We start from the raw sequence: 22,105 nt of genomic DNA, 5'->3' as shown, positions 1-22,105 counted from the left end.
TCCAGATTTGTCAGTATAGTAAGTGTTAATTACATGTCCAGATTTGTCAGTATAGTAAGTTTTAATTACATGTCCTGATTTGTCAGTATAGTAAGTGTTAATTACATGTCCTGATTCATCAGTATAGTAAGTGTTAATTACATGTCCAGATTTGTCAGTATAGTAAGTTTTAATTACATGTCCATTTTTGTCAGTATGGTAAGTGTTAATTACATGTCCAGATTCATCAGTATAGTAAGTGTTAATTACATGTCCTGATTCATCAGTATAGTAAGTGTTAATTACATGTCCAGATTTGTCAGTATAGTAAGTTTTAATTACATGTCCTGATTTGTCAGTATAGTAAGTTTTAATTACATGTCCAGATTCATCAGTATAGTAAGTGTTAATTACATGTCCAGATTCATCAGTATAGTAAGTGTTAATTACATGTCCAGATTTGTCAGTATAGTAAGTTTTAATTACATGTCCTGATTTGTCAGTATAGTAAGTGTTAATTACATGTCCAGATTTGTCAGTATAGTAAGTTTTAATTACATGTCCAGATTCATCAGTATAGTAAGTGTTAATTACATGTCCAGATTTGTCATTTTAGTAAGTTTTAATTACATGTCCTGATTTGTCAGTATGGTAAGTGTTAATTACATGTCCAGATTTGTCAGTATAGTAAGTTTTAAATACATGTCCATTTTTGTCAGTATGGTAAGTTTTAATTACATGTCCAGATTCATCAGTATAGTAAGTTTTAAATACATGTCCAGATTTGTCAGTATAGTAAGTTTTAATTACATGTCCTGATTTGTCAGTATAGTAAGTGTTAATTACATGTCCAGATTTGTCAGTATAGTAAGTTTTAATTACATGTCCTGATTTGTCAGTATAGTAAGTTTTAATTACATGTCCTGATTTGTCAGTATAGTAAGTGTTAATTACATGTCCAGATTCATCAGTATAGTAAGTTTTAATTACATGTCCTGATTTGTCAATATAGTAAGTGTTAATTACATGTCCTGATTTGTCAGTATAGTAAGTGTTAATTACATGTCCTGATTTGCCAGTATGGTAAGTTTTAATTACATGTCCTGATTTGTCAGTATAGTAAGTGTTAATTACATGTCCAGATTTGTCAGTATAGTAAGTGTTAATTACATGTCCTGATTTGTCAGTATGGTAAGTTCTAATTACATGTCCTGATTTGTCAGTATAGTAAGTGTTAATTACATGTCCAGATTTGTCAGTATAGTAAGTGTTAATTACATGTCCAGATTCATCAGTATAGTAAGTTTTAATTACATGTCCTGATTTGTCAGTATAGTAAGTGTTAATTACATGTCCTGATTTGTCAGTATAGTAAATTTTAATTACATGTCCTGATTCATCAGTATAGTAAGTGTTAATTACATGTCCAGATTCATCAGTATAGTAAGTGTTAATTACATGTCCTGATTTGTCAGTATAGTAAGTGTTAATTACATGTCCAGATTCATCAGTATAGTAAGTTTTAATTACATGTCCTGATTTGTCAGTATAGTAAGTTTTAATTACATGTCCTGATTTGTCAGTATAGTAAGTTTTAATTACATGTCCTGATTTGTCAGTGTGGTAAGTTTTAATTACAGGTCCTGATTTGTCAGTATAGTAAGTGTTAATTACAGGTCCTGATTTGTCAGTATAGTAAGTTTTAATTACATGTCCAGATTCATCAGTATAGTAAGTGTTAATTACAGGTCCTGATTTGTCAGTATAGTAAGTGTTAATTACATGTCCTGATTTGTCAGTATAGTAAGTTCTAATTACATGTCCAGATTTGTCAGTATGGTAAGTTTTAACAAGGACATAGTTGACAAGATCCTCAGCCCATGCAAATATTGTATTACATGAAAATAAAGCGGGTAACATGCATAAAAATATGAAACAAATGACAAAGCATTTAGAATCATTACATTTATTTGTGTTCAGTCATCAAGTCACTGTGACAGTAATCAACATAATTAGTAACAAGTCTACCAAGTTTCATCAAAATCTGATCATTCCTTCAAAAGATTTCTTGCTGAAAGCTATCAGCCAATCAGATCACAGCAGCCTCATTAAATATGTGTGACATATGCCGATTATCTAACTTAAGCGAGGAGTTTAGGTAATAAGTCTATCAAGCAAGTTTAATCAAAACCCGATCATTTCTTCAAAAGGTATCATGTGGAAAGCGAATCCGGATGGTCGGAACCCATTTGTATATCCCCGGCAACTTCATTGAGCTGGGGATAATTATGATGATTGGCCACTTGGGGATCAACCTCAGCATTTGTACCATTGCTTAGTTCCAGAGAAAAAGTTGTTTATATCAATTAAGCCAAATTGACCATTTTTAGCCCCATCCCTCAGCCCCCAGGGTGGTTTGCCCCACCATTTGTACAATTTCTAGTCCCCACCCCATAATGATGCTACCAGTCAAATTTTGTTCAATTCTCATCAGTGGTTATGAAGAAGAAGTCAATGGTTGACAGACGGATGGATGCCGGACACTATGATATCCTTAGGACTAGGTGAGCTAAAAATTCTCTGTAGCAAGCAAGGCCTGTCAAAAACTGTGTGGTAAGGCGGTGAGTGACTGTCCATTCACAAGTTTATAAAACTTGATACACATGTAAATCTGGACATGACTTAATGTGCATGTAAGACAGCCTACCTTATTAAACGTGAGTGAACGTCCACTGACAAGTTTTCCACAAATGTCAGAGTTTTCTCCTCCATATATCTCTCTCCAGTTGTCAGAGTTCACGTCACGACTGTTGAAGTCATCCCTCAGCATCATGGGTAGGGGCTTGCTTGGTACGCAATAAGGGCCAGAAAATCCTGGGTCACATCTGTAAAATAAGCATTTACACTGTTACAAATAAAGATAACAAGAGATCCCTCAGGACAACATAACAAACTTTAATTGTCAAAATCCAAGATGGCTACCTGTTGGCAATGTTGTTTTCAGATTGGTCCCAAAATGCAATATGCATAGCTAGGGACTAAGGGGAACCTACATATGAAATTTGAGAAAGATCCCTTCAGTACTGAGAAACAAGGGCCCAATGGGCCCGAATCGCTCACCTTCAATGCAGTGATCTTTTCATATATGGATCCTGCAGTTATTTGAAAGCATGCTACAGGACCAATATAATGTCTCTCAGCACTTAAGCTATTCACTAAAAGTCATTTAAAGATTTAAGCATACTTGATCGACGTGACCTTGAATGTGAGTCCGGGTCATTCATTTGAACAAACTTGGTAGCCCTTCACCCCAGCATGCTAAAGACCCAATACCAACTCCATGTGACTCTTGGTTATTGAGAAGAAGTCGTTTATATATTTCAGCCTTTTTGACCCCTTTGACCTTGAATAAAGATCAAGGTCATTCATTTGAACAAAGTTGGTAGCACTTCACCCCAGCATGCTACAGACCTAATATCAACTCCCTTGGACGCTTGGTTATTGAGAGGAAGTCGTTTAAAGATTTTAGCCTTTTTGACTCCTGTGACCTTGAATGAAGGGCAAGGTCATTCATTTGAACAAACTTGAGAGCCCTTTACCCCAGCATGCTACAGGCCAAAAATTAGGTCTCTGGGACTCTTGGTTATTGAGAAGAGGTCGTTTAAAGATTTTAGCCTTTTTGACTCCTGTCACCTTGAATGAAGGTCAAGGTCATTCATTTGAACAAACTTGAGAGCCCTTCACCCCAGCATGCTACAGACCCAATATCAACTCCCTGGGACTCTTGGTTATTGAGAAGAAGTCGTTTAAAGATTTTAGCCTTTTTGACTCCTGTGACCTTGAATGAAGGTCAAGGTAATTCATTTGAACAAACTTGGTAGCCCTTCACCCCAGCATGCTACAGACCCAATATCAACTCCCTGGGACTCTTGGTTATTGAGAAGAAGTCGTTTAAAGATTTTAGCCTTTTTGACTCCTGTGACCTTCAATGAAGGTCAAGGTCATTCATTTGAACAAACATGAGAGCCCTTCACCCCAGCATGCTACAGGCCAAATATTAGGTCTCTGGGACTCTTGGTTATTGAGAAGAAGTCGTTTAAAGATTTTAGCCTTTTTGACTCCTGTGACCTTGAATGAAGGTCAAGGTCATTCATTTGAACAACCTTGGTAGCCCTTCACCCCAGCATGCTACAGACCCAATATCAACTCCTTGGGACTCTTGGTTATTGAGAAGAAGTCGTTTAAAGATTTTAGCCTTTTTGACCCCTGTGACCTTGAATGCAGGTCAACTTTATTCATTTGAACAACCTTGGTAGCCCTTCACCCCAGCATGCTACAGACCCAATATCAACTCCCTGGGACTCTTGGTTATTGAGAAGAAGTCGTTTAAAGATTTTAGCCTTTTTGACCCCTGTGACCTTGAATGAAGGTCAACTTTATTCATTTGAACAAACTTGGTAGCCCTTCACCCCAGCATGCTACAGGCCCAATATTAGGTCTCTGGGCCTTTTGGTTATTGAGAAGAAGTTGCTTGAATGGAAAAGTTGACGCCGGACAGACGGCCAGACGACGGACCACGGCATAAGCTCACTTGCCCTTCGGACAGGTGAGCTAATAATGATAACAAGATTTGTTATGGAGGGACGGATGGACGGACGGCCGGACCAGAGACCACAGACCATGATTTGAATGATGATGGGCTAAAAGTTACAATATCTAGATTCTTTTTTCAATATTTGATCTATTTTCAACTCCAGGGGGTAACAAGGAATATTGAATGTTTTCCTGATATTCACTAAAATCTTAATAAAAAACATTTTTTTAAATCTTTGTTCTTCAAACCAAAATACTGACACACAAGTTTTGTTCCTGCAGTAGCCCTGACCAGAACACAGCCACGGACAACCATCTCCGAGGTACACGTTATCCAGGGCCCATACGTTTCCACGTTGGGATGATGTATGCTGCATCCATCGGAATCTTGTAGCTGGGGACCTACAACCATACACAATACTGGATGTGAAACTGATACTGGTACAAAATCAACACTAAACATTTAAACCTACAGACAGATGTACATACTGGTACAAAAACAACACTAAACATTTAAACCTACAGACAGATGTACATACTGGTACTAAATCAACACTAAACATTTAAACCTAGTCAGATGTACATACTGGTACTAAATCAACACTAAACATTTAAACCTAGACTGATGTACATACTGGTACTAAATCAACACTAAACATTTAAACCTACAGACAGTAGGACAGAAGTTGACCTTATTATGTGACAATCCAGTGACTGGTCTACAGTCATGTCATACATAAATCACATACAATAAACAAGACTTACACACCACCTGGTGGTAGATATAAACAAGACTTACACACCACCTGGTGGTAGATACAAACAAGACTTACACACCACCTGGTGGTAGATACAAACAAGACTTACACACCACCTGGTGGTAGATACAAACAAGACTTACACACCACCTGGTGGTAGATACAAACAAGACTTACACACCACCTGGTGGTAGATACAAACAAGACTTACACACCACCTGGTGGTAGATATAAACAAGACTTACACACCACCTGGTGGTAGATACAAACAAGACTTACACACCACCTGGTGGTAGATACAAACAAGTCTTACACCCCACCTGGTGGTAGATATAAACAAGACTTACACACAACCTGGTGGTAGATACAAACAAGAATTACACACCACCTGGAGGTAGATACAAACAAGACTTACACACCACCTGGTGGTAGATACAAACAAGACTTACACACCACCTGGTGGTAGATACAAACAAGACTTACACACCACCTGGTGGTAGATACAAACAAGACTTACACACCACCTGGTGGTAGATACAAACAAGAGGCCCAGGGGCCTTAACGGTCATCTGACTCTAAATTAAAACCCTTATATTATTGTAGTATGCATTCTCTGTAGCATGTATATAGTAGCACTGTTGGCCATGGTGGCCATCTTGGATTTCTGACCGACCCAATAAATAACAACACTTGGTCTGGACCATCTAAGGATAATTTCAGGTAAGTTAGAGCTGAATCCCACCGGTGGAATTTGAGAAGAAGTTTGAAATAGGCATTGTCCAGGAAAACCATGATTGCGCAATCATGTTACAAAATGGCCGCCATATTGCTGCAATGTCATAGTTTTTACGAAGCCAAAAAAATAACAACACTATGTTGGCTCGCCTTCCTTGACATCCTCACCCATTTCCAGCTCAATGGCACCAATGGAACTGGAGAAGAAGTTTAAAATGTGTTTTTCAAGATGGCGGCTATGGCGGCCATCTTGGATTTCGGACCGACCCAAAAAATAACAACACTTGGTCGGGATCATATCAGGATCATTTCAGGCAAGTTTCAGCTCAATAGCACTGGTGGAACTTGAGAAGAAGTTTAAAATGTGTTTTTCAAGATGGCGGCTATGGCGGCCATCTTGGAATTCGGACCGACCTGAAAAAAAACAACACTTTGTCGGGATCATCTCAGGATCATTTCTGGCAAGTTTCAGCCCAACAGCACTGGTTGAACTTGAGAAGAAGTTTAAAACGTGTTTTTCAAGATGGCGGCTATGGCGGCCATCTTGGATTTCGGACCAACCCGAAAAATAACAACACTTGGTCGGGATCATATCAGGATCATTTCAGGTAAGTTTCAGCTAAATAGCACTGGTGGAACTTGAATAGAAGTTTAAAATGTGTTTTTCATGATGGTGGCTATGGCGGCCATCTTGGAATTCGGACCGACCCAAAAAATAACAACATTTTGTCGGGATCATCTCAGGATCATTTCTGGCAAGTTTCAGCCCAACAGCACTGGTTGAACTTGAGAAGAAGTTTAAAACGTGTTTTTCAAGATGGCGGCTATGGCGGCCATCTTGGATTTAGGACTGACCCGAAAAATAACAACACTTGGTCGGGATCATATCAGGATCATTTCAGCAAGTTTCAGCTCAATAGCACTGGTGGAACTTGAGAAGAAGTTTAAAATGTGTTTTTCAAGATGGCGGCTATGGCGGCCATCTTGGATTTCGGACCGACCCGAAAAATAACAACACTTGGTCAGGATCATATCAGGATCATTTCAGGCAAGTTTCAGCCCAACAGCACTGTTGGAACTTGAGAAGAAGTTTAAAATGTGTTTTCAAAATGGCGGCTATGGTGGCCATCTTGGATTTCGGACCGACCCGAAAAATAACAACACTTGGTCAGGACCATCTCAGGATCATTCCTGGCAAGTTTCAGCTTTATAGCACTGGTGGAACTGGAGAAGAAGTTTAAAATGTGTTTTTCAAGATGGCGGCTATGGCGGCCATCTTGGAAATTGGACTGACCTGAAAAATAACAACACTTGGTCGGGATCATCTCAGGATCATTTCTGGCAAGTTTCAGCCCAACAGCACTGGTGGAACTTGAGAAGAAGTTTAAAATGTGTTTTCAAAATGGCGGCTATGGCGGCCATCTTGGATTTCGGACCGACCCGAAAAATAACAACACTTGGTCAGGACCATCTCAGGATCATTCCTGGCAAGTTTCAGCTTAATCCCACTGGTGGAACTTGAGAAGAAGATTGAAATGTGAAAAGTTTACGGACGGCAGACGGCGGACGGCGCACGGCGCACGGCGCACGGCGGACGGCGGACGGCGGACGGCGGACGACGACGGACGAAACATGATGGCTATAGGTCATCCTGACCCTTCGGGTCAGATGACCTAACAAGACTTACACACCACCTGGTGGTAGATACAAACAAAACTTACACATCGCCTGGTGGTAGATATAAACAAGACTTACACACCACCTGGTGGTAGATACAAACAAGACTTACACACCACCTGGTGGTATATACAAACAAGTCTTACACCCCACCTGGTGGTAGATATAAACAAGACTTACACACAACCTGGTGGTAGATACAAACAAGAATTACACACCACCTGGAGGTAGATACAAACAAGACTTACACACCACCTGGTGGTAGATACAAACAAGACTTATACACCACCTGGTGGTAGATACAAACAAGACTTACACACCACCTGGTGGTAGATACAAACATGACTTACACACCACCTGGTGGTAGATACAAACAAGACTTACACACCACCTGGTGGTAGATATAAACAAGACTTACACACCACCTGGTGGTAGATACAAACAAGACTTACACACCACCTGGAGGTAGATACAAACAAGACTTACACACCACCTGGTGGTAGATACAAACAAGACTTACACACCACCTGGTGGTAGATACAAACAAGACTTACACACCACCTGGTGGTAGATACAAACAAGACTTACACACCACCTGGTGGTAGATACAAACAAGACTTACACACCACCTGGTGATAGATATAAACAAGACTTACACACCACCTGGTGGTAGATACAAACAAGACTTACACACCACCTGGTGGTAGATATAAACAAGACTTACACAGCGGCCGGTGGTAGATATACTGATACTCTCGTCCAGTTACGATGCTGGTCAGAAACATACTTGCTGGACAAGTGGTAACCTGAACACTCAAAGTTAGGGGGAGTACACTCCTCCACGACAGGTCGCCAGGTCTGACCCATGTCCACGGAGTACTCGAGTTCCACACTGTACAGAGTGCCATAGATTGTCCCATAGAGAGAGTCACACGCCATAGCAATGTCAAACTGTAGAAACATGGACGGAGTCACACGAAAATCATGAGTAACGGCAAACCTCAGTCCTATGGAAACAACATAAAGTACAGACAGATAAGATTTTATTGTGGGTAAATCTTGTACTCCATCATGAAAATAAAGCAATCTTAATTCCAAATTCTGTTTAAGCATTTTACTGCTTACAGAAAATTTATTTCCTTTATTGTTTCATTAAACATAAAGACACAAAGTTGTCACCAAGCAGAAACACTACAAAATGTTGTGTATGCTTAAGATATCAATAATATTAAAGTGAATAAATAATTGCATCGACTGGGGTTTGAAACCTGTTGAATACGCCTGTTTTTACCTTTATCCCGACTGAATTCCAGGGCATTTCCCTGAGAGTAACATGTTATCCTAGGGATAGCACTTTCTGTCAGCATCCATTTCTGGGGGTCAGGGGTCATGGAGTGGAAGTCATCATGGAAACCATCAGAATTGGTCTCATTCACACCCACAATGACACTATCCAGGCCCCATTCTGCACGAGGTAAACCTGCCAATGATATTCAGCTTGGTCAGTTTTATTTCAATCCAAGAAATAAAATGTTAGCACCTAACAACAAGACATTTGTATAATGTAATTAACAATTCAAGGCAATTTGACAGCCCTTCTGTACATTACAAAGAAAGGTTTACTGGGAAGCCAAACAACTAAGGATTAATAAATCCTTGGAGGTATCTTACACTGTACCTCCATAGCCCATATCTCTTACACTGTATCTCCATAGCCCATATCTTACACTGTACCTCCATAGCCCATCTCTTACACTGTACCTCCATAGCACATCTCTCTTACACTGTACCTCTATAGCCCATATCTCTTACACTGTACCTCCATAGCCCATCTCTTACACTGTACCTCCATAGCCCATCTCTTTACATGTACACTCCATAGGCCCATCTCTTACACTGTACCTCCATAGCCCCATATCTCTTACACTGTACCTCCATAGCCCATATCTCTTACACTGCTACCTCCATAGCCCATATCTCTTACCACTGTACCTTCCATAGGCCTCATCTCTTACACTGTACCTCCATAGCCCATATCTTACACTGTACCTCCATAGCACATCTTTTACATGTACTCCATAGGCCCATATCTCTTACACTGTACCTCCATAGCCCATATCTCTTACACTGTATCTACATAGCCCATATCTCTTACACTGTACCTCCATAGCCCATATCTCTTACACTGTACCTCCATAGCCCATATCTCTTACACTGTACCTCCATAGCCCATCTCTTACACTGTACCTCCATAGCCCATATCTCTTACACTGTACCTCCATAGCCCATCTCTCTTACACTGTACCTCCATAGCCCATATCTCTTACACTGTACCTCCATAGCCCATATCTCTTACACTGTACCTCCATAGCCCATCTCTTACACTGTACCTCCATAGCCCATATCTCTTACACTGTACCTCCATAGCCCATATCTCTTACACTGTACCTCCATAGCCATACCTTACACTGTACCTCCATAGCCCATCTCTTACACTGTACCTCCATAGTCCCATATCTCTTACACTGTACCTCCATAGCACATATCTCTTACACTGTACCTCCATAGCCCATATCTTACACTGTACCTCCATAGCACATCTCTCTTACACTGTACCTCCATAGCCCATATCTCTTACACTGTACCTCCATAGCCCATATCTCTTACACTGTACCTCCATAGCCCATATCTCTTACACTGTACCTCCATAGCCCATATCTCTACACTGTACCTCCATAGCCCATATCTTTACACTGTACCTCCATGCCCATATCTCTTACACGACCCCCTGCCCATTCTTACCTGTACTCCCTAGCCCAATTCTTTCACTGTACCTCCTAGCCCCTCTCTTACACTGACCCCATAGATCTTTAACTGTACCTAAGCCCCTATTTTAATTACCTCCAAGCCCCCTCTTTTAAATGACCTCCTAGCCATATTTTTACACGTACCCCATAGCCCATCTCTACATTACCCCTAGCCCCCCTTTTTTACATTGTAGTCCCGCCCATATCTCTTCACTGTACTCCATAGCCCATATTTTTACATATACCTCCCAAACCCCCTCTTAATGTACCTCCATAGCCATATCCCCACACTGTATCTCCCCTGCCCCTCTCTTACAGTGACCCATAGCCCCTCTTTACATGACCTCCATAGCCCATATCTCTTACATGTTTTCATAGCCCATCTCTTTCAGTTACCTCCATGCCCCTCTTAAGACCTCCATAGCCCCAAATTTTTAAACTGTACCTCCATAGCCCATATCTCTTACACTGTACCTCCATAGCCCATATCTCTTACACTGTACCTTCCATAGCCCATATCTCTTACACTGTACCTCCATAGCCCTATCTCCGTACACTGTACCTCCATAGCCCATATCTTACACTGTACCTCCATAGCCCATCTCTTACACTGTACCTCCATAGCCCATATCTTACACTGTACCTCCATAGCCCATCTCTTACACTGTACCTCCATAGCCCATCTCTTACACTGTACCTCCATAGCCCATACCTCTTACACTGTACCTCCATAGCCCATATCTCTTACACTGTACCTCCATAGCCCATATCTCTTACACTGTACCTCCATAGCCCATCTCTCACACTGTACCTCCATAGCCCATATCTCTTACACTATACCTCCATAGCCCATATCTCTTACACTGTACCTCCATAGCCCATATCTCTACACGTGTACTCCATAGCCCCTCTCTCTTACACTGTATCTCCATAGCCCATCTCTTACACTGTACCTCCATAGCCCATCTCTTACACTGTACCTCCATAGCCCATATCTCTTACACTGTACCTCCATAGCCCATATCTCTTACACTGTACCTCCATAGCCCATATCTCTTACACTGTACCTCCATAGCCCATCTCTTACACTGTACCTCCATAGCCCATATCTCTTACACTGTACCTCCATAGCCCATCTCTTACACTGTACCTCCATAGCCCATATCTCTTACACTGTACCTCCATAGCCCTATCTCTTACACTGTACCTCCATAGCCCATATCTCTTACACTGTACCTCCATAGCCCATATCTCTTACACTGTACCTCCATAGCCCATATCTCTTACACTGTACCTCCATAGCCCATCTCTTACACTGTACCTCCATAGCCATATCTCTTACACTGTACCTCCATAGCCCATATCTCTTACACTGTACCTCCATAGCCCATATCTCTTACACTGTACCTCCATAGCCCATATCTCTTACACTGTACCTCCATAGCCCATCTCTTACACTGTACCTCCATAGCCCATATCTCTTACACTGTACCTCCATAGCCCATCTCTTACACTGTACCTCCATAGCCCATCTCTTACACTGTACCTCCATAGCCCATATCTCTTACACTGTACCTCCATAGCCCATCTCTTACACTATACCTCCATAGCCCATATCTCTTACACTGTACCTCCATATCCCATATCTCTAACACTGTACCTCCATAGCCCATATCTCTTACACTGTACCTCCATAGCCCATATCTCTTACACTGTACCTCCATAGCCCATCTCTTACACTGTACCTCCATAGCCCATATCTCTTACACTGTACCTCCATAGCCCATATCTCTTACACTGTACCTCCATAGCCCATATCTCTTACACTGTACCTCCATAGCCCATCTCTTACACTGTACCTCCATAGCCCATCTCTTACACTGTACCTCCATAGCCCATATCTCTTACACTGTACCTCCATAGCCCATATCTCTTACACTGTACCTCCATAGCCCATCTCTTACACTGTACCTCCATAGCCCATATCTCTTACACTGTACCTCCATAGCCCATATCTCTTACACTGTACCTCCATAGCCCATATCTCTTACACTGTACCTCTATAGCCCATATCTCTTACACTGTACGTCCATAGCCAATATCTCTTACACTGTACCTCTATAGCCCATATCTCTTACATTGTACGTCCATAGCCCATCTCCTACACTGTACGTCCATAGCCCATCTCTTACACTGTACCTCCATAGCCCATCTCTTACACTGTACGTCCATAGCCCATATCTCTTACACTGTACCTCCATAGCCCATCTCTTACACTGTACCTCCATAGCCCAATGGCTGCCACCATTTAAAGATGGTAGCATCTGTTTTTGCCTCTGGTGGCAGAGAGATGGTGAGTTTTTCTGTGCTGCCATTGTAGATACGAGGTTCAACGACCTTCAGGGTATGCCACGTGACCTCATTATCGGTTGAGTAAGCCACCACCACACCCTCATTACGGCTGTTGGGTTGGTGGCACTCGGGGGAACTTCCATCACTTCCAATACGAATAGCGAACTGCAACATCCTGTCAAGTAAATTGTGTTAGTCTTGTACTTACAGAATGGTTGTGTTGATGAAATTTACATTATTATGATGTGTATATGATGGAGCTAAGACATAGGTCCCAGCAAAAACTTTTAAAAGTACTCATCTGTCAGACAAGTGGCTTGATAAAAAGTACTTGTCAATCAGACAAGTGGCTTGGTGTAAAAAGTACTCGTCTGTCAACTAGTGGCTTGGTAAAAAGTACTCGTCTGTCAACTAGTGGCTTGGTAAAAAGTAATCGTCTGTCAGACAAATGGCTTGGTAAAAAGTACTTGTCAGTCAGACTAATGGCTTGGTAAAAGTACTTGTCTGTCAGACTAGTGGCTTGGTTAAAAGTACTTGTCACTCAACTAGTGGATTGGTAAAAAGTACTCGTCTGTCAGACTAGTGGCTTGGTAAAAAGTACTCGTCTGTCAGACTAGTGGCTCGGTAAAAAGTAATCGTCTGTCAGACAAATGGCTTGGTAAAAAGTACTTGTCAGTCAGACTAATGGCTTGGTAAAAAGTACTTGTCAGTCAGACTAGTGGCTTGGTAAAAAGTACTCGACTGTCAGACTAGTGGCTTGGTAAAAAGTACCTGTTTGTCAGAATAGTGGCTTGGTAAAAAGTACTCGTCTATGGGACCAGTGGTTTGGTAAAAAGTACTCGTCTGTCAGACTAGTGGCTTGGTAAAAAGTACTCGTCTGTCAGACTAGTGGCTTGGTAAAAAGTACTCGTCTGTCAGACTAGTGGCTTGGTAAAAAGTACTCATCTGTCAGACTAATGGCTTGGTAAAAAGTACTCGTCTAGTGTTGAGGGAGGACTAATTTCATACTTGAGAGAGGACTTATTTCGTACCTGAGAGAGGACTAATTTTGTACTTGAGAGAGGACTAATTTCATACTTGAGAGAGGACTAATTTTGTACCTGAGAGAGGATTAATTTTGTTCCTGAGAGAGGACTAATTTTGTACCTGAGAGAGGACTAATTTTGTACCTGAGAGAGGATTAATTTTGTACTTGAGAGAGGACTAATTTCGTACCTGAGAGAGGACTAATTTTGTACCTGAGAAAGGACTAATTTTGTACTTGAGAGAGGATTAATTTTGTACCTGAGAAAGGTAGTGTTGAGGGAGGACTAATTTCGTACTTGAGATAGGACTAATTTCGTACCTGAGAGAGGACTAATTTTGTAACTGAGAGAGGACTAATTTTGTACCTGAGAGAGGACTAATTTTGTACTTGAAAGAGGACTAATTTTGTAACTGAGAGAGGACTAATTTTGTACCTGAGAAAGGACTAATTTTGTACTTGAGAGAGGATTAATTTTGTACCTGAGAGAGGACTAATTTTGTTCCTCAGAGAGGACTAATTTTGTTCCTGAGAGAGGACTAATTTCGTACTTGAGAGAGGACTAATTTCGTACTTGAGAGAGGACTAATTTTGTACCTGAGAGAGGACTAATTTTGTACCTGAGAAAGGACTAATTTTGTACCTGAGAAAGGACTAATTTTGTACCTGAGAGAGGACTAATTTTGTACCTGAGAAAGGTAGTGTTGAGAGAGGACTAATTTCGTACTTGAGATAGGACTAATTTCGTACCTGAGAGAGGACTAATTTTGTACCTGAGAGAGGACTAATTTTGTACCTGAGAAAGGACTAATTTTGTACTTGAGAGAGGATTAATTTTGTACCTGAGAGAGGACTAATTTTGTACCTCAGAGAGGACTAATTTTGTACCTGAGAAAGGACTAATTTCGTACTTGAGAGAGGACTAATTTCGTACTTGAGAGAGGACTAATTTTGTACCTGAGAGAGGATTAATTTTGTACCTGAGAGAGGACTAATTTTGTACCTGAGAGAGGACTAATTTTGTACTTGAGAGAGGACTAATTTTGTACCTGAGAAAGGACTAATTTCGTACTTGAGAGAGGACTAATTTTGTTCCTGAGAGAGGACTAATTTTGTACCTGAGAAAAGACTAATTTTGTACCTGAGAGAGGACTAATTTCGTACTTGAGAGAGGACTAATTTTGTACCTGAGAGAGGACTAATTTTGTAACTGAGAGAGGACTAATTTTGTACCTGAGAAAGGACTAATTTTGTAACTGAGAGAGGACTAATTTTGTACCTGAGAGAGGAATAATTTTGTACCTGAGAAAGGACTAATTTTGTACCTGAGAGAGGACTAATTTTGTACCTGAGAAAGGACTAATTTTGTAACTGAGAGAGGACTAATTTTGTACCTGAGAGAGGAATAATTTTGTACCTGAGAAAGGACTAATTTTGTACCTGAGAGAGGACTAATTTTGTACTTGAGAGAGGACTAATTTTGTACCTGAGAAAGGACTAATTTCGTACTTGAGAGAGGACTAATTTTGTACCTGAGAGAGGACTAATTTCGTACTTGAGAGAGGACCAATTTTGTACCTGAGAGAGGACTAACTTTGTAACTGAGAAAGGACTAATTTTGTACCTGAGAGAGGACTAATTTTGTACTTGAGAGAGGACTAATTTTGTACCTGAGAAAGGACTAATTTCGTACTTGAGAGAGGACTAATTTTGTACCGGAGAGAGGACTAATTTTGTACCTGAGAGAGGACTAATTTTGTACCTGAGAAAGGTAGTGTTGAGAGAGGACTAATTTTGTAACTGAGAGAGGACTAATTTTGTACCTGAGAGAGGACTAATTTTGTACCTGAGAGAGGACTAATTTTGTACTTGAGAGAGGACTAATTTTGTACCTGAGAAAGGACTAATTTCGTACTTGAGAGAGGACTAATTTTGTACCTGAGAGAGGACTAATTTCGTACTTGAGAGAGGACCAATTTTGTACCTGAGAGAGGACTAATTTTGTAACTGAGAAAGGACTAATTTTGTACCTGAGGGAGGACTAATTTTGTACTTGAGAGAGGACTAATTTTGTACCTGAGAAAGGACTAATTTCGTACTTGAGAGAGGACTAATTTTGTACCGGAGAGAGGACTAATTTTGTACCTGAGAAAGGACTAATTTTGTACCTGAGAGAGGACTAATTTTGTACCTGAGAAAGGTAGTGTTGAGAGAGGACTAATTTCGTACCTGAGATAGGACTAATTTCGTACCTGAGAGAGGACTAATTTTGTACCTGAGAAAGGACTAATTTTGTACCTGAGAAAGGACTAATTTTGTACTTGAGAGAGGATTAATTTTGTACCTGAGAGAGGACTAATTTTGTACCTCAGAGAGGACTAATTTTGTACCTGAGAAAGGACTAATTTCGTACTTGAGAGAGGACTAATTTCGTACTTGAGAGAGGACTAATTTTGAACCTGAGAGAGGACTAATTTTGTACCTGAGAAAGGACTAATTTTGTACCTGAGAGACGACTAATTTCGTACTTGAGAGAGGACTAATTTTGTACTTGAGAGAGGACTAATTTTGTACTTGAGAGAGGACTAATTTCGTACTTGAGAGAGGACTAATTTTGTACCTGAGAGACGACTAATTTCGTACTTGAGAGAGGACTAATTTTGTACTTGAGAGAGGACTAATTTCGTACTTGAGAGAGGACTAATTTTGTACCTGAGAGAGGACTAATTTTGTACCTGAGAGAGGACTAATTTCGTACTTGAGAGAGGACTAATTTTGTACCTGAGAGAGGACTAATTTTGTAACTGAGAGAGGACTAATTTTGTACCTCAGAGAGGACTAATTTTGTACCTGAGAGACGACTAATTTCGTACTTGAGAGAGGACTAATTTTGTACTTGAGAGAGGACTAATTTTGTACTTGAGAGAGGACTAATTTCGTACTTGAGAGAGGACTAATTTTGTACCTGAGAGACGACTAATTTCGTACTTGAGAGAGGACTAATTTTGTACTTGAGAGAGGACTAATTTCGTACTTGAGAGAGGACTAATTTTGTACCTGAGAGAGGACTAATTTTGTACCTGAGAGAGGACTAATTTCGTACTTGAGAGAGGACTAATTTTGTACCTGAGAGAGGACTAATTTTGTAACTGAGAGAGGACTAATTTTGTACCTCAGAGAGGACTAATTTTGTACCTCAGAGAGGACTAATTTTGTACTTGAGAGAGGACTAATTTTGTACCTGAGAAAGGACTAATTTCGTACTTGAGAGAGGACTAATTTTGTACCTGAGAGAGGACTAATTTTGTACCTGAGAAAGGACTAATTTTGTACCTGAGAGAGGACTAATTTCGTACCTCAAAGAGGAATAATTTCTTACCTGAGAAAGGTAGTGTTAAGAGGTGCTGTCACAGCCTCCCTTGTACCCTTATCATTGAAGAACAAAGCATTTCCATAATCAACCACCCCACAGCCAAGGCCAAGCTTTCCACCCATAATCCTCCTCCAGATGTTTCGAGGTTTGTGATGGTTGTCAAACCAGTCCAGTAGGCCATGAGGAGTCTCACCGGGGGATTGGCAGTCTGGTTCTGAAAGGATTGGTTTATACTCATGTTTTGTAAATAACCTATATTTCCCTGGTTATATAAACATGTTGTACCGTACATAGAGAAGTTACACAGTTATACATACCTAGGTATCCCTCGTATACATTGTATATAACATAGTAACACAAATGACGAAGGATATAAATATATAAATACCAGGTACATGTATATACCGTTGTACCGTTGATAGAGAAGTTACACAGTAACACATACCTAGGTATCCCTCGTATACATTGTATATAACATAGTAACACAAATGACGAAGGATATAAATATATAAATACATGTATATATACATGTTGTACCGTACATAGAGAAGTTACACATACCTAGGTATCCTTCGTTACAGCTACATGTTGTACCGTTAGTACATAGACCCTCTCTGTGACAGTTCTCAGGACAAGGAGGCCCAATGTACACATCATTCAGGGCAAAACTGTGGGCATACCCTCCAGGCTGCCACCAGCGGAAGAGGACAGGGCTGTAACAGGAAGAATGGATTAGAGGGGAACCTTCTAGCAATAAGTTGTTTAAAGATTTTAGCATAGTTGACCCCTGTGACCTTGAATGAAGGTCAAGGTCATCCGTTTGAACAAACTTGGTAGCCCTTAATCCTAGCATGCTTCAGACCTAATATTGGCTCTCTGGGCCTTTTGGTTATCAAGAAGAAGTCATTTAAATATTTTAGCATATTTGACCCATGTGTCCTTGAATGAAGGTCAAGGGCCTCCATTTGAACAGACTTGGTAGCCCTTCATTCCAGCATGCTACAGACCCAATATCAGGTCTCTGGTCCTGTTGGTAATTGAGAATAAGTTGAAAATGTAAATTGTTTACAACGCAAGAAGGACGCCGGATGACGCTGGACAAAAGGCTATTGCAATAAGTCAACTGAGACTTTGTCTCAGGTGACCTAAAAATCCAACTTCACATCATCCCTAATTTACAGTAGGTTGTGTTTAGATGTCTTTAGTATCGCTTTCATGACTCTCTCCACAGGTGAGAGCAAAATGACTTACTGCATTGCGACTGCCTGTGAGATGGGTATGACAACTGTCTGCCAGTAACCATGGGGACCAGAGTAATATATGGTTCCCTCTGTGTGTTCACTACAGTCCATCTCCTGGTAACATGGCTCCGACAGAAGGCGCCATGTCTGGCCACCATCATGGCTATACTGTAACAGGACTGGGTGGTCGAGGCGGAACAGATTACTACAACCGACATTGATCTGGAAACAGGATAGTTAGAAACATTTTATACATCACAAGTTTTTTCTTAATTGCTAATATGGAGGAATTTAAAACATATTTTACTAAAATCAATATCAGTGAAAACAGAATCCTCAATCAAATACTTACATTTTCCCTTAATTACATCACATTACATAGACTTTATTCCATTTTGGATATAAACTAATTTCTAAGTCATTTGGAAAAGCAATGAAGATTTTATATCAATTTCACAACATTTAAGTTTTTTTCTAAAATACAATGTACAGCAAAAAATCAAAAGGGTGTGTTGAGATGTCTGTACTACAATGTAATCTGTAGGGTGTGTTGAGATGTCTATACTACAATGTAATCTTTAGGGTGTGTTGAGATGTCTGTACTACAATGTAATCTGTAGGGTTGGTTGAGATGTCTGTACTACAATGTAATCTGTAGGGTGTGTTGAGATGTCTATACTACAATGTAATATGTAGGGTGTGTTGAGATGTCTGTACTACAATGTAATCTGTAGGGTGTGTTGAGATGTCCATACTACAATGTAATCTGTAGGGTGTGTTGAGATGTCCATACTACAATGTAATCTGTAGGGTGTGTTGAGATGTCTGTACTACAATGTAATCTGTAGGGTGTGTTGAGATGTCTGTACTACAATGTAATCTGTAGGGTGTGTTGAGATGTCCGTACTACAATGTAATCTGTAGGGTGTGTTGAGATGTCCATACTACAATGTAATATGTAGGGTGTGTTGAGATGTCTGTACTACAATGTAATCTGTAGGGTGTGTTGAGATGTCTGTACTACAATGTAATCTGTAGGGTGTGTTGAGATGTCCATACTACAATGTAATCTGTGGGGTGTTGAGATGTCTGAACAAAAATATAACTATATTCTAGGTTTGGTTGAATTAACATTCATTTAAAACCTTTTGTAAAACTGAGCTAAACAAAGAGCTTTGAAGTTCTGATTCCCAACATCCCTAATTTCCAGAGTCACTGATCTTTGAAGATTTTCAGTAAATGATGGATGTATTTGGATGCATGACCACTACGTGATCTAACTATATGCCAAGTTTGGTTAAAATTGGACATATTCTGTTTGAGCAACAATGACATTTTTATGATGGCATAGACTTACTGTTCGACAAAGTCGCAGGCAGGACAAAATGTATTCATTAACACAAGGAGGTTGAGTGTCCCTTCTTTTTTGTGTCAGATTAAACAGACATGAAAATAACAGCCATAGAAAATAACCTCACCCTGAACTGAACAACGTCTCCAGTCTTCAGGTCAAAGTCCTTTGTGATGGCAAATTTATCATTCTCCTGATTGGTGAGAATGAGGGCAGGGTCCCGAGCCTGGCAGTATTTACCCAGCACACCTTCTGTCACAGTCGACCACACATTGGAGTCCAGCACATCCAGATGATCCTAACCAATCACAAACATAAACATCAGTTTGGTTCGGAATTTATAACTGGTTAAACATTAAATACCTAATCAGCAAAAACATATCTTACAGATACATAACATTACGAGATTTATTGTTTTACAGATACATAACTTTAACAAGATTTATTGTTTTACAGATATATAACTTTAACAAGATTTATTGTTTAACAGATACATATAACTTTAACAAGACTTATTGTTTTACAGATACATAACTTTAACAAGATTTATTGTTTTACAGATATATAACTTTAACAAGACTTATTGTTTTACAGATACATAACTTTAACAAGATTTATTGTTTTACAGATATATAACTTTAACAAGATTTATTGTTTTACAGATACATAACTTTAACAAGATTTATTGTTTTACAGATATATAACTTTAACAAGATTTATTGTTTTACAGATACATATAACTTTAACAAGATTTATTGTTTTACAGATATATAACTTTAACAAGATTTATTGTTTTACAGATATATAACTTTAACAAGATTTATTGTTTTACAGATACATATAACTTTAACAAGATTTATTGTTTTACAGATACATATAACTTTAACAAGATTTATTGTTTTACAGATACATAACTTTAACAAGATTTATTGTTTTACAGATACATAACTTTAACAAGATTTATTGTTTTACAGATATATAACTTTAACAAGATTTATTGTTTTACAGATACATAACTTTAACAAGATTTATTGTTTTACAGACACATAACTTTAACAAGATTTATTGTTTTACAGATACATAACTTTAACAAGATCGATTTATTGTTTTACAGATACATAACTTTTACCAGATTTCCCTTTTGATTATCAATAAGCTGCCCCGCATCATTGTTCTCTATACTCACATTAAAGTTGTCCTCCATCTTTGTCATGTGATCATAACTGCCGAGCATGATTTCATCGATGGCCCACTGGTCCTGTCCACCACCAGAGTGAGAGCCCTGCCACCAACGGAACTGTGTGTTGGGAGAGCGGGCCTCGGGTGGGAGAACAGCGTGTACAAATCTGTGGGTATATAGGTTAATGTTTAAATGTTAACCTTAACCCGACCACCAACAGAACTGTGTGTTGGGTGAGCGGGCCTCGGGTGGGAGAACAGCGTGTACAAATCTGTGGGTATATAGGTTAATGTTTTAAATGTAAACATTTTGTGTCCAACTCGTCATCAATCTGGTTTGTGACCACAGGACTGGCGAATGTGTTCTAGATAACAATAAGATGTACCCAGGAATACAACGCCATTTTACTGACACCAAAGTTATGTCTATACTTCACATATCACATCAGATCACACAGGAAGCTCTTCCAGGTAATTAACATACAAAAAACACTTAAGAATAAGATACAAGAGGTGCACTGCATGTTGGCCTGCAGACATTTCTATAGAGGTAAGGTTATAACATATCTGTTTTAGAAGTGAAATATTTTGTGTCCTAATAATGTTGATATAACAATGACATACTTGGGATTCCTGTACTCGTCTGGTACTAGTTCCATCAACTGTTCCCAGGTGGTGCCACCATCTGTAGAGAACTGGAGGACAACTCCTTCCTGTCGCGTCTCTGACCCTGAACAATCTGGGAGGTGACCTCCAATCCTCAGGTAGAACTGGAGATAATCACTCTCTCTTGTGTCAAAGTCCTTTGTCTGTAGCTCACGTACTCCGTTCTGTTGAGAGAGTAGGGGAATAAAAACCATTATGAATGTTTGAAACTCCAAAACTTTATGAATTGACCTACAGAATATAGGTAAACAACAGGTCAAATGGGCCTGTACCAATTAACTTCTTCAAATGCAACTTCAAAGTTGATCTAGGTCATTTATGCAGATGCTAGGCTGATTACCACTTTATTCAATGTAAGAGTAGGCTAGGT

At 39.7% G+C, this 22,105-nt stretch overlaps 1 protein-coding gene across 1 annotated transcript in view; it reads right to left on the bottom strand.

Moving 5' to 3' along the window:
• LOC117330999 (reelin-like) overlaps positions 1 to 22,105 on the bottom strand; it is a 145,270-nt gene that overhangs the window by 52,495 nt on the left and 70,670 nt on the right. Inside the window, exons 24-34 of the mRNA XM_033889591.1 lie at positions 21,694 to 21,899; positions 21,077 to 21,236; positions 20,018 to 20,188; positions 18,550 to 18,761; positions 17,860 to 18,011; positions 17,305 to 17,512; positions 12,832 to 13,076; positions 9,034 to 9,222; positions 8,467 to 8,749; positions 4,834 to 4,974; positions 2,687 to 2,864 (exon numbers count right to left, since the gene is read on the bottom strand). Of these exons, the coding sequence (XP_033745482.1) occupies positions 2,687 to 2,864; positions 4,834 to 4,974; positions 8,467 to 8,749; positions 9,034 to 9,222; positions 12,832 to 13,076; positions 17,305 to 17,512; positions 17,860 to 18,011; positions 18,550 to 18,761; positions 20,018 to 20,188; positions 21,077 to 21,236; positions 21,694 to 21,899 (2,145 nt within the window). The remainder of the gene's footprint in view (positions 1 to 2,686; positions 2,865 to 4,833; positions 4,975 to 8,466; positions 8,750 to 9,033; positions 9,223 to 12,831; positions 13,077 to 17,304; positions 17,513 to 17,859; positions 18,012 to 18,549; positions 18,762 to 20,017; positions 20,189 to 21,076; positions 21,237 to 21,693; positions 21,900 to 22,105) is intronic.

Source organism: Pecten maximus, chromosome 7 (genome assembly GCF_902652985.1).
Source record: "Pecten maximus chromosome 7, xPecMax1.1, whole genome shotgun sequence".
Classification (NCBI taxonomy): domain Eukaryota; kingdom Metazoa; phylum Mollusca; class Bivalvia; order Pectinida; family Pectinidae; genus Pecten; species Pecten maximus.
The sequence above is the reverse complement of the archived record's forward strand: the minus strand, read 5'-3'. Positions and strand labels throughout refer to the sequence as shown.